Source organism: Cyclopterus lumpus, chromosome 7 (assembly GCF_009769545.1).
Source record: "Cyclopterus lumpus isolate fCycLum1 chromosome 7, fCycLum1.pri, whole genome shotgun sequence".
NCBI lineage: Eukaryota > Metazoa > Chordata > Actinopteri > Perciformes > Cyclopteridae > Cyclopterus > Cyclopterus lumpus.
Genome location: NC_046972.1, coordinates 25,875,479 through 25,892,978, shown reverse-complemented (window position 1 = coordinate 25,892,978; position 17,500 = coordinate 25,875,479). Strand labels below are relative to the sequence as shown.

General features: G+C 45.7%; 2 protein-coding genes across 4 annotated transcripts in view; one reads left to right on the top strand and one right to left on the bottom strand.

Annotated features, from left to right (window-relative positions):
* LOC117733053 (protein NDRG3-like) overlaps nt 1-15,827 on the bottom strand; it is an 18,783-nt gene extending 2,956 nt beyond the window's left edge. Inside the window, exons 1-7 of one of the 2 annotated variants that reach the window (XM_034536387.1) lie at nt 15,425-15,827; nt 13,479-13,562; nt 13,342-13,374; nt 4,253-4,358; nt 549-669; nt 155-217; nt 16-76 (exon numbers count right to left, since the gene is read on the bottom strand). In XM_034536387.1, the coding sequence (XP_034392278.1) occupies nt 16-76; nt 155-217; nt 549-669; nt 4,253-4,358; nt 13,342-13,374; nt 13,479-13,538 (444 nt within the window). In that variant the 5' untranslated portion in view covers nt 13,539-13,562; nt 15,425-15,827. Of the gene's footprint in view, nt 1-15; nt 77-154; nt 218-548; nt 670-4,252; nt 4,359-13,341; nt 13,375-13,478; nt 13,664-15,424 lie in introns of those variants that run through there. The other variant, XM_034536386.1, reaches the window with a different exon arrangement.
* On the top strand, nt 9,824-12,434 carry LOC117733072. Of its 2 annotated transcripts, XM_034536419.1 has the most exons (4): nt 9,824-9,922; nt 10,022-11,904; nt 12,013-12,074; nt 12,151-12,434. In XM_034536419.1, exons 2-4 carry the CDS (start codon nt 11,465-11,467, stop codon nt 12,273-12,275), a joined length of 627 nt encoding a protein of 208 aa, XP_034392310.1. In that variant the 5' UTR covers nt 9,824-9,922; nt 10,022-11,464; the 3' UTR covers nt 12,276-12,434. The 2 variants fall into 2 exon arrangements, with proteins under 2 accessions (XP_034392310.1, XP_034392309.1); XM_034536418.1 differs by having other exon boundaries at nt 9,824-11,904.
* Nucleotides 15,828-17,500: the final 1,673 nt, after the last annotated feature.

The window sequence follows — 17,500 nt, the reverse complement described above, 5'->3', positions numbered from 1 at the left end:
TCGGTTGATACTCACCGCCAGTTTGGTGAGAACATAAGCTCCAGCTCCCACGCCGATACCAATCACACTCTTCACCCTGAAGACACACACACCGTTCAGGGTCTGCGCCTGCTAAATTACCCAGCATGCATCACAAAGAAGACCACAGACTCACTGAAGCTGTTTCAGGACAGACGGCAGCATCTCAGCCAGCTCATCCATGGTGGGGTACTGGTACCTGTACACACACACACACACACACACACACACACACACACACACACACACACACACACACACACACACACACACACACACACACACACACACACACACACACACACACACTACGTCAGAAGCTGAGGAACAGCTGTGTGTGTGGTGTGTGTCTGTCTGTGTGTGTGTGTGTGTGTGTCTCTGTCTGTCTGTCTGTGTGTGTGTGTGTGTGTGTGTGGTGTGTGTCTGTCTGTGTGTGTGTGTGTGTGTGTCTCTGTCTGTCTGTCTGTGTGTGTGTGTGTGTGTGTGTGTGTGTGTGTGTGTGTGTGTGTGTGTGTGTGTGTGTGTGTTACCCGGTGGGGAACGCAGGAGCGTTCTCCTGCTGTCCCGGAGCATCAACGTGCAGAACTGAGAAATGCTGCGTCACTTCCAGCATGTCCTCGTAGTTAAACAGGCTGTTGAAACAAGACTTATCTACACACACACACAAAAGTGTTTTAAAAAAATAAGTAAAGAAAAGGTAAAAATGTGAGTCGACACCTTTATGTCGTGACATTTCTGCACAGAACAGTTTGAGGTCAGAAACGAGGATGAATGAGCAGAGTTTGTTTGCCTACAGCGGATGAGAATGACACTAGACTTGAAAGCCCCCCTGAAGAAGAAGACTTGAGGCAAAGGAGGTTTGCTCCCTGGTAGAACCCTCAGACCCAAAAACTAAAGCCAACTTCACCAAAGCTTTAAAGCATATGGCGTTCCACCAATCTGGAAGAATCACGCTTAGTTTGGAGAGATAGTCTTAAAACATATAAAAAGGCTCTCCGTAATGCCAGAGCAGCCTATTACTCATCAGTAATAGAGAAAAATAAGAACAACCCCAGGGTTCTCTTTAGCACTGTAGCCAGGCTGACAGAGAGTCACAGCTCTGTGGAGCCGTGTATTCCTATAGACCTCAGTAGTAATGACTTCATGAACTTCTTCAATGAAAAGATTTGAACTATTAGAGGCAAGATTGATGATCTCTTGCCCTCAACTACTGCCGATCTGTCATCAAGAGGAGTGGCCTTGGAAACGTCTGTATGCCCTGGTGTATATTTGGATAGCTTTTCTCCCATTAACCTAGACCAATTATCCTCAACGGTTTCTACTTCTAAACCGTCTACCTGTCTCTTAGACCCCATCCCAACGAGCCTGCTTAAAGACGTGTTGCCTTTAATTGGCATCTCTCTGCTGGATATTGTTAATGTGTCTTTGTTAACAGGGCATGTACCACATTCCTTCAAAGTAGCTGGAATTAAACCTCTCCTGAAGAAGACCACTCTTGATCCAGAGGTGTTGGCTAACTACAGACCGATCTCTAACCTTCCCTTCCTCTCTAAGATCCTTGAGAAAGTAGGACTCATCTCTGTACTGGTCTTATTAGACCTCAGTGCTGATAAAGGACTCATCTCCGTACTGGTCTTGTTAGACCTTAGTGCTGATAAAGGACTCATCTCTGTACTGGTCTTGTTAGACCTTAGTGCTGATAAAGGACTCATCTCTGTACTGGTCTTGTTAGACCTTAGTGCTGATAAAGGACTCATCTCTGTACTGGTCTTGTTAGACCTCAGTGCTGATAAAGGACTCATCTCTGTACTGGTCTTATTAGACCTCAGTGCTGATAAAGGACTCATCTCTGTACTGGTCTTATTAGACCTCAGTGCTGATAAAGGACTCATCTCTGTACTGGTCTTGTTAGACCTCAGTGCTGATAAAGGACTCATCTCTGTACTGGTCTTGTTAGACCTTAGTGCTGATAAAGGACTCATCTCTGTACTGGTCTTATTAGACCTCAGTGCTGATAAAGGACTCATCTCTGTACTGGTCTTGTTAGACCTTAGTGCTGATAAAGGACTCATCTCTGTACTGGTCTTGTTAGACCTTAGTGCTGATAAAGGACTCATTTCTGTACTGGTCTTGTTAGACCTTAGTGCTGATAAAGGACTCATCTCTGTACTGGTCTTGTTAGACCTTAGTGCTGATAAAGGACTCATCTCTGTACTGGTCTTGTTAGACCTTAGTGCTGATAAAGGACTCATCTCTGTACTGGTTTTGTTAGACCTTAGTGCTGATAAAGGACTCATCTCTGTACTGGTCTTATTAGACCTCAGTGCTGATAAAGGACTCATCTCTGTACTGGTCTTATTAGACCTCAGTGCTGATAAAGGACTCATCTCTGTACTGGTCTTGTTAGACCTTAGTGCTGATAAAGGAATCATCTCTGTACTGGTCTTATTAGACCTTAATGCTGATAAAGGACTCATCTCTGTACTGGTCTTGTTAGACCTTAGTGCTGATAAAGGACTCATCTCCGTACTGGTCTTGTTAGACCTTAATGCTGATAAAGGACTCATCTCTGTACTGGTCTTGTTAGACCTTAGTGCTGATAAAGGACTCATCTCCGTACTGGTCTTGTTAGACCTTAGTGCTGATAAAGGACTCATCTCTGTACTGGTCTCATTAGACCTTAGTGCTGATAAAGGACTCTCTGTACTGGTCTTGTTAGACCTTAGTGCTGATAAAGGACTCATCTCTGTACTGGTCTTGTTAGACCTTAGTGCTGATAAAGGACTCATCTCTGTACTGGTCTTGTTAGACCTTAGTGCTGATAAAGGACTCATCTCTGTACTGGTCTTGTTAGACCTTAGTGCTGATAAAGGACTCATCTCCGTACTGGTCTTGTTAGACCTTAGTGCTGCGTTCGACACCATTGATCATGACATCCTATTACAGAGACTGGATCAGTCGATTGGCATTTCAGGTACCGCACTAAGTTGGTTTAAATCCTATTTATCAGATCGATCTCAATTTGTATTTGTAAACGATGAAGCCTCAATGACCACCAACGTTAATCACGGAGTTCCACAAGGTTCTGTGCTTGGACCAATTTTATTTACCTTATATATGCTTCCTTTGGGCAATATTATCAGGAAACACTGCATAAACTTTCATTGCTATGCAGATGATACTCAATTATATCTATCGATCAAACCAGAGGAGACCAACCAGCTCGCTAAAATTCAAGAATGTCTTAAAGACATAAAAACATGGATGACCTGCAACTTCCTGATGTTAAACTCAGACAAAACTGAAGTTATTTTACTGGCCCTGAACACCTCAGAGATCAATTATCTGGTGATGTGGTTTCTGTAGATGGCATTGCCCTGACATCCAACACCACTGTGAAGAATCTCTAGTTATCTTTGATCGAGACTTGTCCTTTAACTCCCACGTTAAGCAAATCTCAAGGATTGCATTTTATGAATCAGGTTTGCCCTGGTCCAGCCCCTTGATATGCTGCTATAGGCTTATAGGCTGCTGGGGGATGTTTTAGGATACACTGAGCACCTCTCTCCTCTTCTCTCTCTCCTTATGGATGAATTTACATCTCTCCATTGCACCTTATTAACTCTGCTTCCTCCCCGGAGTCGTTGTGACTTCACGTCTCATAGGGTCCATTGGACCTGGAGGTGTCTGATGCTGGTGAGCCGGCCTCCCATTGGCCCTGCTGATGCCCCGCCCCCCCTCCTCTCTACCTCCTTCTGTTTCATGGATTGGAGTTCCATTCATACATTGTCATATTCATGTAATGTGTTTATGTAACTCTGTAACTCTGTTCATCTGGTCACATGACATCTATTCATCTGTCCATCCGGGGAGAGGGATCCTCCTCTGTTGGTCTCCTGAAGGTTTCTTCACTTTTTTCCCCGTCAAAGGTTATTTTTGGGGAGTTTTTCCTGATCCGATGTGAGGTCAAAGGTCAGGGATGTTGTACGTGTACAGATTGTAAAGCCCTCTGAGGGGAGTTTGTGATATTGGGCTATACAAAATAAACTGAATTGAATTGAAGTCTGGTTTAACAAGATGGTTTGAGCGGATCAGCCTTTGAGAAACCGGGATAGCCTGATTTCAATCACCAGGTTAATTCAAGCTGGCTAACAGGACTTAGTTGAGCCACGTACGAGGATCAGGGCCCAGGTCTCAGTCCGGTGACTCGGCGGTGTCGATGTCGTTTACTCACGGTTGAGTCCGATGTCGTGGTAGGTGAGGATTGTCGGTCGGTTGCCCCTAGCAACTCCCCTCATGGTGACGTGCAGCACGCCGTGGGCCGTCTCCACGTCATGCTCCTGAACACAACAACAACAACATCAGATAAACAACATCCCGTCACACAACAGCTGTAAACGGACAGACACAACATGTTGAAGAACACCAGTTCGTTTTTCCATAGACACTTGAATGCACCACATCGTCATTGTTTATATGATTATAAATATGACCAATCAGAGGCCGTGTAGTGACGGTGCATTCATGTGCAGTCTGAATAAGTGGAGAAAAGAGCTCCTGATTGGGAACATGGACATTTAGACAGAAAGAAAACACATTCCCCAGTTTGCTCCGTTGAACTTTATTTTCCTTCTCTTTCCTAAAATATCTTTAAATTGGTGGAAAAGAAAAAAAGTGACAATAAACCACGTTGGTTTGTTAATCTGCTTCATGGAGACATGGAGCGTCTCTGAAGCCCAACAGTGAGCCGGCTAACCAACGAGCTAACGGCTAACCAACGAGCTAACGGCTAACTCACCACCCCGACTCCTAAAGAACAGGAGATCTGGTGCAAATCCAGAGAGTCAGACATCCTGAGAGGAGGAGGAGGAGGAGGAGGAGGAGGAGGAGGAGGAAAGGTTTCGTAGACCGAGAGAGGAGATATGAAGGAGGTCAGCAGAGGCCGAAGAAAAAGATTGAGGTCAGCTGTCCTTTAATTAAGAGAAGTTAATCTCTGCAGCCATTGGCTGAGAGGAGGAACGCCTTGAGGTGTACTCAGCCTGCTCCTGCTCCTTCTTCTCCTCCTCCTTCTCCTCCTCTTCTTTTCCTTCTCTCCTCCTCCTCCTTATTCTTATTCTTCTCCTTCTTCTTCTTGGTTTTTTATGTTTTTCTCCTGTTCCATCAATGTATATTGTAATAATACATTTAAATCAAATTAAATTATTAAAATGTATTTATTTGTATTTAAATGAATTAAACCCATTTATAAAGAGCCGGGGGATAGAAGGCAATATTAATTAATAATAGGGAAACAACAGATTAAAGTAAAAATAAATCTGTGAAAAAGTGACAAATCTTCAGAAAAGATATTACAAGATACTGTTTAATAATAATGTTTATGATGTTTTCATCAACTTATTCCGTTTTATTTTATTTATTTACAGTCTTCTCTCCACGTTTGTCTTGTTTCAGTCGTTTAATACAAGCGGCCGAAATGAGCTTCCTCCGTAGGGTGGCCGGGCTCAGCCTTAGAGATAGGGTAAGGAGATGAGTTTCCTCCTTAGGGCTCAGCCTTAGAGATAGGGTAAGGAGATGAGTTTCCTCCTTAGGGCTCAGTCTTAGAGATAGGGTAAGGAGATGAGTTTCCTCCTTAGGGCTCAGCCTTAGAGATAGGGTAAGGAGATGAGTTTCCTCCTTAGGGCTCAGTCTTAGAGATAGGGTAAGGAGATGAGTTTCCTCCTTAGGGCTCAGCCTTAGAGATAGGGTAAGGAGATGAGTTTCCTCCTTAGGACTCAGCCTTAGAGATAGGGTAAGGAGATGAGTTTCCTCTGTATGACTCAGCCTTAGAGATAGGGTAAGGAGATGAGTTTCCTCCTTAGGGCTCAGCCTTAGAGATAGGGTAAGGAGATGAGTTTCCTCCTTAGGGCTCAGTCTTAGAGATAGGGTAAGGAGAAGAGTTTCCTCTGTAGGACTCAGCCTTAGAGATAGGGTAAGGAGATGAGTTTCCTCCTTAGGGCTCAGTCTTAGAGATAGGGTAAGGAGATGAGTTTCCTCCTTAGGGCTCAGCCTTAGAGATAGGGTAAGGAGATGAGTTTCCTCCTTAGGGCTCAGCCTTAGAGATAGGGTAAGGAGATGAGTTTCCTCTGTAGGGCTCAGTCTTAGAGATAGGGTAAGGAGATGAGTTTCCTCCTTAGGGCTCAGCCTTAGAGATAGGGTAAGGAGATGAGTTTCCTCCTTAGGGCTCAGCCTTAGAGATAGGGTAAGGAGATGAGTTTCCTCCTTAGGGCTCATCCTTAGAGATAGGGTAAGGAGATGAGTTTCCTCTGTAGGACTCAGCCTTAGAGATAGGGTAAGGAGATGAGTTTCCTCTGTAGGACTCATCCTTAGAGATAGGGTAAGGAGATGAGTTTCCTCCTTAGGGCTCAGCCTTAGAGATAGGGTAAGGAGATGAGTTTCCTCCTTAGGGCTCATCCTTAGAGATAGGGTAAGGAGATGAGTTTCCTCCTTAGGGCTCAGCCTTAGAGATAGGGTAAGGAGATGAGTTTCCTCCTTAGGGCTCAGCCTTAGATATAGGGTAAGGAGATGAGTTTCCTCCTTAGGGCTCAGTCTTAGAGATAGGGTAAGGAGATGAGTTTCCTCCTTAGGGCTCAGCCTTAGATATAGGGTAAGGAGATGAGTTTCCTCCTTAGGACTCAGCCTTAGAGATAGGGTAAGGAGCTCGGACATCAGGGGGGAGCTTGGAGTCGAGTCGCTGCTCCTTCGTGTCCAAAGGAGTCAGCTGAGGTGGTTCATCTAGTCAGGATGCCTCCTGGACGTCTCCCATTAGAGGTTTTCCGGGCACGTCCAACTGGTAGGAGGCCCCGGGGAAGACCGAGGACACGCTGGAGGGATTATATCTCCCGGCTGGCCTTGGAACGCCTCGGGATCCCCCAGAATGAGCTGGAAAGTGCTGCGGGTGAGAGGGAAGCCTGGGTCGGCCTGCTGAACCTGCTGCCACCGCGACCCGACCCCGGATAAGAGCTGATAATGGATGGATGGATGATCATTATCACCAGCTACAGCTGTGTTAAAGCTGCCTTCATGTTCGGTTGAACACCAACTGAAACTAAAACTGCAAAAACAAAAAGTCTCCGGTGCCCTTTTTTTTAAATGTGTCTTTGAACATGTTGCTAGGCAATAAGGAGGCTAACGGCTAAAAAATAGTGCACGTTATTCAGCATACAACAAAAAGGGAAAGTGGGAGAAAGTCTTTTGTTTATGTGGGAAGATGAGACTGTGATAACAAACATTAGTACCTAAACTTAATAAACACACACACACACACACACGAACGAACGAGTGTGTATGGAAAGTATTCAGACCCCTTTAAATGTTTCACTCTTTGTTTCATTGCAGCCATTTGCTCAAATCTAAAAAGTTCATTTTATTTCTCATTAATGTACTCAGCACCACATCGACAGAAACAAACAGAAATGTTTGCAAATTTATTAAAGAAGAAAAGCTGAACTATCACCAGGTCCTAAGTATTCAGACCCTTTTGAGCTCCATGAGTCTTCTTGGGAATGATGCAACACGTGTTCCACACCTGGATTTGGGGCTCCTCCCCCTCTCCCTCAGGTTGGATGGTGAACGTTGGTGGACAGACATCTCCAGGTCTCTCCAGAGATGCTCCACTGGGTTTAGGTCTGGCTGGGCCACATGATCAGAGTTGTTCTGAAGCCACTCCTTTGTCATGTTAGCCGTGTGCTTCGGGTCATCGTCTTGTTGGAAGGTGAACCTTCGGCCCGGTCTGAGGTCCAGAGCGCTCTGGAAGAGGTCTTCTTCCAGGAGATCTCTTGGCCACATTCATCTTTCCTTCAATTGCAACCAGTCGCCCTGTCCCCATAGCAGGATGCTGCCACCACCAGGTGTCTGTTGGGGTTGTATTGGGCAGCTGATGAACAGAGCCTGGTTCTCTCCACACATACCGCTTAGAAGGAACGCCAACAAGTTCAATCTTGTCTCATCAGACCAGATCATTCCTCATCGTCTGGGAGTCCTTCATGTGGGCTTCATCTGCCCTGAGGAGAGGCTTCGTGGGTCTGCCATGAAGCCTGTCTGGTGGAGGGCTGCAGTGAGACTGTGTGGAACGTTCTCCCATCTCCCTACTGCCTCTCTGGAGCTCAGACAGTGATCTTAGGGTTCTTCTTTACCTCAGTTTGGCTGGACGGCCAGGTCTAGGAGGAGTTCTGGTCGTCCCAAACGGCCTCCATTCAAGGATTGTGGAGGCCACTGTGCTCTGAGGAACCTCCAGATCTGTGGCACCATTCTGTCTCTGAGCTCCTTGTTCCTTGGACCTCATGGTTCTCATTGGCTCTGCCATGCAATGTGAGCTGTAAGGTCTTCTATAAACAGGTGTGTGTCTTTCCTAATCAAGTCCAATCAGTTTAATTAAACACAGCTGGACTCCAATGAAGGAGTGGAACCATCTCAAGGAGGATCAGAAGAAATGGACCGCATGGGAGTTCAATATGAGTCACAGCAAAGAGTCTGAATAATATGACCAGGTGAGATTTCACTTTTTCTTTTTTAATGCATTTATATATATACATACATATACATACATACATATACACACACACACAATATTTAGAGGAGCAGACAGAGAAGCTGGTGCTCTGTGCTCTATTTTTAAATAACTATTAATCGGAGGCATTGTTACAAACTGACCTGCTGTATTGACGTCAGTCTAATGATCAATATGTGTGTGTGTGTGTGTGTGTGTGTGTGTGTGTGTGTGTGTGTGTGTGTGTGTGTGTGTGTGTGTGTGTGTGTGTGTGTGTGTGTGTGTGTGTGTGTGTGTGTGTGTGTGTGTGTCACGGCGGTCACAATAACCTCAACGTGATGTTTCAGAGCTTCTTCCTCTTCAATATTTCTACATAAAGCTGCATTATTAATGAAGGAATAACCCATGCGTCGTCAAACTGAGCAGCACGTTATTCTGCTGGTGTCAACGGGTCACTGTTAACGGGACGTCTTCTGAACAACCAGCCTGATTCGGCCTAAACCGACGTGACGCATTTGGGGTCTTCTTCACGGCATTTTTCTTCGGCGATCGCGATTAAAGTGTAAGTGGAATTATTTTATACATATCAAAGAATCTACGTGTCAAATTTCATTAACATATATGGACGTTTACATGTCTAAATAATACAGGAAAGTTACGTTAATAAGAGAAAGCATAAGAACACTCGGGCGCCGATCTTTACTCTTAAAAAGTATTTCTGTATTTTCATCGTACTGCTAATATGAGCTAGCATATGAATCCATTTTGTCGCTAGCTTTACCGTAGCCAATAAAAATATGCCATCATGTGTGACAGACTGTTGTGTCAGTGGGAAAAACGAACACATAATCGCAGCATCATAAAGGAGCTGTTGGTTTAAAGCTCTAAAAACACAAAGGCAGACATAATAACCAAGTATATATAGAGCGAAGGAAGAGAAAAGAGGAAGCAGAAAAGAGTAGAAAGAAACAGAAGAGAAAGATAGGAAAAGGGAGAAAAGAGTAGAAAGAGAAAGATAGGAAGGAGGAAAGAAAGATAGGAAGAAGGAGAAAAGAGTAGAAAGAAACAAGAGAAAGATAGGAGGAAGGAGAAAAGAGGAGAAAGAAACAAGAGAAAGATAGGAAGAAGGAGAAAAGAGGAGAAAGAAACAAGAGAAAGATAGGAGGAAGGAGAAAAGAGGAGAAAGAAACAAGAGAAAGATAGGAGGAAGGAGAAAAGAGGAGAAAGAAACAAGAGAAAGATAGGAAGAAGGAGAAAAGAGGAGAAAGAAACAAGAGAAAGATAGGCAACGTGTGTCTGTGTGAGTGTTTTCCTTTACAGGAGGACCAAGAAAAGAAAAGATGGATATAGAAAAATCTATTAAATCTGCAATAGTTTAAGGTAAATATATATATGTATATGCATGTGGTAAATATGCATGTGTCTATACATGGCCCTGATCCGCTAATTTCTGACTGCCAAAAAAATGTTTTTTTGAAGATGCCAAACATCCGGCAAATCCGGAAGAGGAAGACAAGGAAGTGGTCCCAGGAGGCCATGATGCAGGCCTACAGGAGGTGAAAGCAGGCAGCCCAGCAGCCTGAGTGACCGAGTCAGTGGAAGGGAGTCCTGGGTCAGAGGACACTCCTCACCCCTGAAGATGAGGATTCCCTGGTGGAGTACTGCTTGTACTCTGCCAGTTATGGGTTTCCACTGACGAAGCCTCAGGTCCTGGCCCACCATCTGGCCATTTACAATGAGCGCCATCAGGCAGCACCCAGGACCGTGCTTGACCAGACGTGGTGGATTAACTTCCGGGAGCGGCACCACCATCGCCTTACCGCTCGGACCCCAGACATCATTGACCGTGGGAGGGCATCCTGTGCCAAGAGGGGGCCAATAGAGGAGTACTTTAGGCTCCTCACCACCAGCCTGGAGGAGCACGGGTTGAGGGAGAAACCCCGTCAAGTATACAACTGTGACGAGACGGGGTTTCAGCTGGACTCCTCCAGAAGGAAGGTCATCGTGCCCCGGGGGACTAAACATGGTTACAGGCAGGCCCAAGGAACCAGGGACCACATCACCGTCCTGGCCTGCCTCAACGCGGCTGGGGAGGATGCCCCCCCTTTCATCATCTACAAGGGGGGATATCCAGGGGGCCCCCATAACAAGGAAGGGGTTCCCGATGCCCTCTACGGGAAGTCGCCAGCAGGGTACATTGACAGTGAGCTGTTTAGGAAGTGGTTTGTCGGGCACTTCTTGAAGTTCGCTATGAAGGAGCGCCCGCTGCTGCTCTTAATGGATGGACATCAGTCCCACCTGGATCCAGAGCTGGTCCGGGCGGCACAGAGGGAGGGGGTCATTCTTTTGTGCCTGCCACCTCATTCGTCTCACATCCTTCAGCCTTTGGATGAGAGTTTCTTTGGACCCTTGAAGGCAGATTTCTCTGGTGTTACAGGAGATCTGTCGGCAGTGAGCCACTCCTTCTTAGAAACTAAGAAGGAGTTTTCAAGGGTCCTAAGAGACTCCTACCAGACGGTGAAGGATCGGAGAGTGGTGGTGGCTGGGTTCAGGAGGTGTGGCCTCTACCCTCTGGACCCAATGGCCATTGACTGGTCACGGGTGTGTGCCCTCCTCACCTCCTCCGCCAACCCCATCAGCATCTTCCTGGGCTGGGCCTGATGTCGCCCTTCCCTCCCAACATCCCCTTTCCCCAGACCCTTTTCCCAATCTTTTGAACCCCCTATACCCTATCCCCAGAACCAACCTCCACCTACCTCTCCTCCCCCTCCCAATCCCAATCCTTACACCACCCATCCCCTGGTGACATCAGGCCGGATTTCACTTGACCTGGCCCACCTCCTGGCCGAAATCAATTCTAACCGCCACACCGGTAAGGTCAGGAGGAACGTCACCAAGGCCAGGTTACTGACCGCCCAGGAGATGTCTGATGTGATTGAGGAAGCGGAGGACCGAGCTTTGAGGAGGGAGGCTCAAGCTCTGGTCAGAAAGGCCAGAGAGCAGCAGCGGGCCGAAAACACCGGCCCGGCAGCCACTTCCTCTACCCCGTCTGGCGGCTCCGGCCCCAGCTGCAGAAGACCAGTGTCCCTCGGGGCTACCTCGGCCACCAGCTCCGGACTTTCCATCCCTCATCCCGCTCCGTCCCCTCTTGTGCCTCCCACGGTCCCCGGCTGCCTGCTGAGGGACACGCCACCTTCCCCCGTCTCCTGGTCAGCGCACACTTATTTCGCATTTGGATTCACACATAAATCTGAATGCAGTATGTATTTTAGTATTGTTATAATAAAATATGATTATTATTTTAGAGCCTTCAACATCGGCATCGGGACGTGGCCTCCAAAGACCTTCCTCTCCCTCTCACTGTAAATGCTTTATGTAACCTGGAAAAACAATATTATAACATGGTGGTGACATTAGTCATGATGAAGACTAAACAAAACATGGTTATTATTTTTCTGTTATTCATACAGCGTCCCAAACTGCAGAGAGCTCATCATCCAGCTCCTCGTCTGTGGACCCACGACATCCACCGGTAGTCTACTTAATGTTAACTTTCTTTGTATGCCAACCCATGAAAATCTGATCATTTTTTTTAATTCTGTGAATAGGTCACACTCCTGAAGACATGGAGACAGTTTGGGAGTGTGGCCGGTGCAGGGAAGCCGACCCCCCTGAGAGCTCCGAGGGAGGGTGTCGTGGGTCCAGTGTGACAGAGGGACGAGGAGCTGGATGAGGAGGATTATTTTGAATGTTATTTGTGTCCTGATTAATTTTGTTTTTGTCTCTTTTATTTATCATCTTTTCAAAGATTTGCACAAGTCATTTGTCTTTTGCTTTAACAATGTAGCTTTTCAATCATGAATACTTGTGCTTTTAGTTGTAATATAACTAACTCTGCACTGTGTTGATAGTAATTGTTATATACAAGGTGTGTGTGTGTGCATACTTGTTAAATTTCATGCATGAGCTGGTGTTTTTCAACTGACTGACATGAGAAGAGTTTAACAAAACATCCAGCAGGTGGTGGTATAGACTCAAATGGAAACTACGGAGCTTTTATTGCATAGTTTGGAGTTGTTGAAGCGTGATATCTTATTGTGAAGGACAGAACTACGGTCCCGGATATGTTGACAGCATTTTGGTGACCCTGTAACAAGTTAATATCCCCGAAAAACCAGAAGCGCCGTGTGTTTACTACGACGATAGAAGTTAGGCTGGATCTTGACAAGCCCAGCGCACGGCTAGTTTACCGGCGTTAGCGTCCTTTTACTGGCTCTAGTAAAGGCAAAGCTAACTCAAATAATTAAAACCACATTTAGCTCGAAAGGTAAGAAGTTAAAGCTTAGTTTAACACCATTAAATCAGCTGAAAACCTGATGCGATCATTTTTATCAATATTTTAAGTGACATTTTATTCAAATGTTAGCTAAAATCTGTCCGAGACAGGACACGCTTCCGTTAGTCTAAATGAATGCAATACTTTAAGCTCTCTTCAAACAGAGGAGAGCTGCTGGTGTGATTGAGTGACCTTGAGTTCACTCAATAACACCATCACACTGACACAAGGAGCTGGGCTCGGAGGGCCTGCTGTGTTTGGTATATTATAAATATAGCTTAAACTCATTTATTCTTTTAGGTGACCAGGTTTTTTAGATCTTATATAAGATAACAACACATTACTATTACATATCTCATATTCCAATATTGAAAAACACATGGCACTAATAAAGCCGTTTTTCTAAATTCTAAGCTGATGAAAAGTCTAATTCACAGGAGGAGGAAAGGTGTGTTGAACTCACCTGGCAGTCAAAGTCCTGGAGATTCCTCCCGTTCTGAAGAGACAGAGACAATCTTTAATCGCTAGCGTGATGAAAGTAATTCATTAAAGTATCCAGGATCTGATCTGAAGTCAGTGTACTGAAGGTAACCACCTCACCTGTCCTGTCAGGAGAGGTTTGATCTCCGTCAGCTGGACGTCGTGAAGCTCCTCCATCATAGGACCGCTTACTGTCTGAAGACCCTTCCAGAGACATGAGTACATAGAGACGGGTGTTACACTCCTCTGGTTGTATAGAAGTCTATGCTTCATGCGTTAAAGCTGCATTCTCTCTCCTGACCACCAGGGGGCGACTCCTCTGGTTGTATAGAAGTCTATGCTTCATGTGTTAAAGCTGCATTCTCTCTCCTGACCACCAGGGGGTGACTCCTCTGGTTGTATAGAAGTCTATGCTTCATGTGTTAAAGCTGCATTCTCTCTCCTGACCACCAGGGGGCGACTCCTCTGGTTGTATAGAAGTATATGCTTCATGTGTTAAAGTTGCATTCTCTCTCCTGACCACCAGGGGGCGACTCCTCTGGTTGTATAGAAGTCTATGCTTCATGTGTTAAAGCTGCATTCTCTCTCCTGACCACCAGGGGGCGACTCCTCTGGTTGTATAGCAGTCTATGCTTCATGTGTTAAAGCTGCATTCTCTCTCCTGACCAACAGGGGGCGACTCCTCTGGTTGTATAGAAGTCTATATAAATGACTTCTCTTGATTTATTCCCTCAGTAAACATTGTAAACATTAGTTGTTGGTCTCAATCTGGGGGATGCTTTAGGGTTATTCCACTGAAGGGTTTTTTCCACAACGTTTTCTTTTCCTGGTTGTCCACCTGTTTCTAACTGTGTGAATCTAATGGAAACAGCCAGTGATCTCTCTGTGTGTGTGTGGTGTATGTGTGTGTTTGTGGTGTGTGTGTTTGTGTGGGTGTGTGTGTGTGTGGTGCGTTTGTGGTGTGTGTGTGCGTGTGTGTGTGGTGTGCGTGTGGGTGTTTGTGGTGCGTTTGTGGTGTGTGTGTGTGTGGTGTATGTGTGTGGTGTGTGGTGTGTGGTGTGTGCGTGTGTGCGTGTGGTGTGTGGTGTGTGGTGTGTGGTGTGTGTGTGTGTGTGTGTGTGTGTGTGTGTGTGTGTGTGGTGTGTGGGGGTGGACAGGTTGGGTAACAGTGAACACAGACCTGGATACAATCTGTTCTGTAGAAACAACACATGATTATAATCAGACTCAGATACGGATGTTAAAGTGTGGTTTCATATTTTATATTATTCAGTCTCCTGTTCACCTGGACAGGTCTCACCTGGACAGAGTTCACCTGGACAGGTCTCACCTGGACAGGTCTCCTGAGAGGCACATATATAGACGGGGGGAACATGCAAACTAAACCCCACAGAAGGTGGATCCGAGCCCCTCTTGCTACGTGCAGCCCATTATTGAACATGTCGATACTTTTTTGTATTGATAGATCATTTTCTATCAAATTCATTGAATCAAAAGAACCTCAAATGCAATAGAATATATATATATATATATATATATATATATATATATATATATATATATATATATATATATATATATATATATATATGTCCAGGGTGTCCCCTGCCTTCGCCCTATGTCAGCTGGGATAGGCTCCAGCACCCCCGCGACCCTAATGAGGATAAGCGGTATTGAAAATGGATGGATATATATATATATAATAAGTAATTATTTAAATATACATTATAATTACAACAAATTATAATAATATATATATTCTTCAAATTCAATAGGAAATGATGAATGTAATAATAAGCTGGTTGTTTCCATGCAGCTGAACTGAGTGTACTGACCGCCCACACATCAACACACGCGCTGCCTAATTAATGAGTATGGGCAGACAGCTCAGGCTTAGCAACCGTTACTACGGAGAGACGTGCCATCTTGCGCGCGCACACACACGCACACACACACACACCTGTAACCGAGGACCATAGGAGCTCAGCCTCACGAGGACCCCGGAACAATAACCGGTCGGCTCGAGCGCGCGCAGCGGCCGTTAACGTGAGCCGTCAGCTACTCACCGCACGAGCTCCTTTTCGTTGACGTCGTCCGCTCGGTCCGTCTGGGTCCGCTCGGTCCGTCTGGGTCCGCTCGGTCCGTCTGGGTCCGTCTGGGTCCGCTCGGTCCGTCTGGGTCCGCTCGGTACGGAGCGGGTGCGCTGGTCGCGAGACTCCGGGACTGAGCTGGTCGCGAGACTCCGGGACTGAGCTGGTCGCGAGACTCCGGGACTGAGCTGGTCGCGAGACTCCGGGACTGAGCTAGTCGCGAGACTCCGGGACTGAGCTGGTCGCGAGACTCCGGGACTGAGCTGGTCGCGAGACTCCGGGACTGAGCTGGTCGCGAGACTCCGGGACTGAGCTGGTCGCGAGACTCCGGGACTGAGCTCGCAGCACGCGGGCTGGGGGCGGGGCTACGTCACGTAAACAAGGGGGCGTTCATTCAGCGGTCACGAGGTCACCGGAATAATAACAACGTCATATTAATATATTCATGCATTATGAGACGAGGTACTCAGATCCTGTACTTCAGTAAAAGTACTAATGCCACACAATTAAAAACCTTACTTTGGTAAAAGTATTATCAGTTTACAAGTACTACATGTACCTCTGAGATGTAGAACAGTATAAAGTACAATATGTACCTCTGAGGTGTAGAACAGTATAAAGTACAATATGTACCTCTGAGGTGTAGAACAGTATAAAGTACAATATGTACCTCTGAGGTGTAGAACAGTATAAAGTACATGTACCTCTGAGGTGTAGTACAGTATAAAGTACAACATGTACCTCTGAGGTGTAGAACAGTATAAAGTACATGTACCTCTGAGATGTAGTACAGTATAAAGTACAACATGTACCTCTGAGGTGTAGAACAGTATAAAGTACATGTACCTCTGAGATGTAGTACAGTATAAAGTACAACATGTACCTCTGAGATGTAGTACAGTAAAAAGTACATGTACCTCTGAGGTGTAGTACAGTAAAAAGTACATGTACCTCTGAGATGTAGTACAGTATAAAGTACAACATGTACCTCTGAGGTGTAGTACAGTATAAAGTACAACATGTACCTCTGAGGTGTAGTACAGTAAAAAGTACAACATGTACCTCTGAGATGTAGTACAGTATAAAGTACAACATGTACCTCTGAGATGTAGTACAGTATAAAGTACAACATGTACCTCTGAGGTGTAGTACAGTATAAAGTACAACATGTACCTCTGAGGTGTAGTACAGTATAAAGTACAACATGTACCTCTGAGGTGTAGAACATGTATAACATGTACACACACACACACACACACACACACACACACACACAGAGTCCAACACAACCTTGTGTAAGGTCCTTTAATATTCAAAACCATCCCACACAGTTTGGTCATTTCAAATCAAAGTAAATAAACACAATGAAACGGGACCTCGTGTTGCCTTCAGGGTCGCCCTCCTCAACTCGGGAAAATAATCGTCGGGTGAAACGACGCCCACGTTTTCAGGTTGAAGGTCGAGTCGTCGTGGAGCGCCTGAACGCACCGCGAGGAGCAACAGAAGCTAACCAGCTGATTCATAACCCGCCTCTGAAAATACATCTTTACAACACACACTTATTTACACTCAGGAGTACGAGGAAGTACTCCCTAACGATGTACTAGTACACAGATGAGGAGGTCAGGAGTACAAGAAAGTACTCCCTAACGATGTACTAGTACACAGATGAGGAGGTCAGGAGTACAAGAAAGTACTCCCTAACGATGTACTAGTACACAGATGAGGAGGTCAGGAGTACAAGAAAGTACTCCCTAACGATGTACTAGTACACAGATGAGGAGGTCAGGAGTACGAGGAGGTACACTAGTGTGAGTCTGACACACAGAGACACACTAGTGTGAGTCTGACACACAGAGACACACTAGTGTGAGTCTGAGACACAGAGACACACTAGTGTGAGTCTGAGACACAGAGACACACTAGTGTGAGTCTGACACACAGAGACACACTAGTGTGAGTCTGAGACACAGAGACACACTAGTGTGAGTCTGACACACAGAGACACACTAGTGTGAGTCTGACACACAGAGACACACTAGTGTGAGTCTG

Coding starts and splice junctions, on each gene's coding strand:
- LOC117733072 (XM_034536419.1), top strand. CDS start 11,465: ATGTCTGATGTGATTGAGGAAGCGGAGGACCGAGCTTTGAGGAGGGAG. Junction 11,905..12,012: donor ACCTTCCTCTCCCTCTCACT/GTAAATGCTTTA, acceptor TTATTCATACAG/CGTCCCAAACTGCAGAGAGC. Junction 12,075..12,150: donor TGGACCCACGACATCCACCG/GTAGTCTACTTA, acceptor TTCTGTGAATAG/GTCACACTCCTGAAGACATG.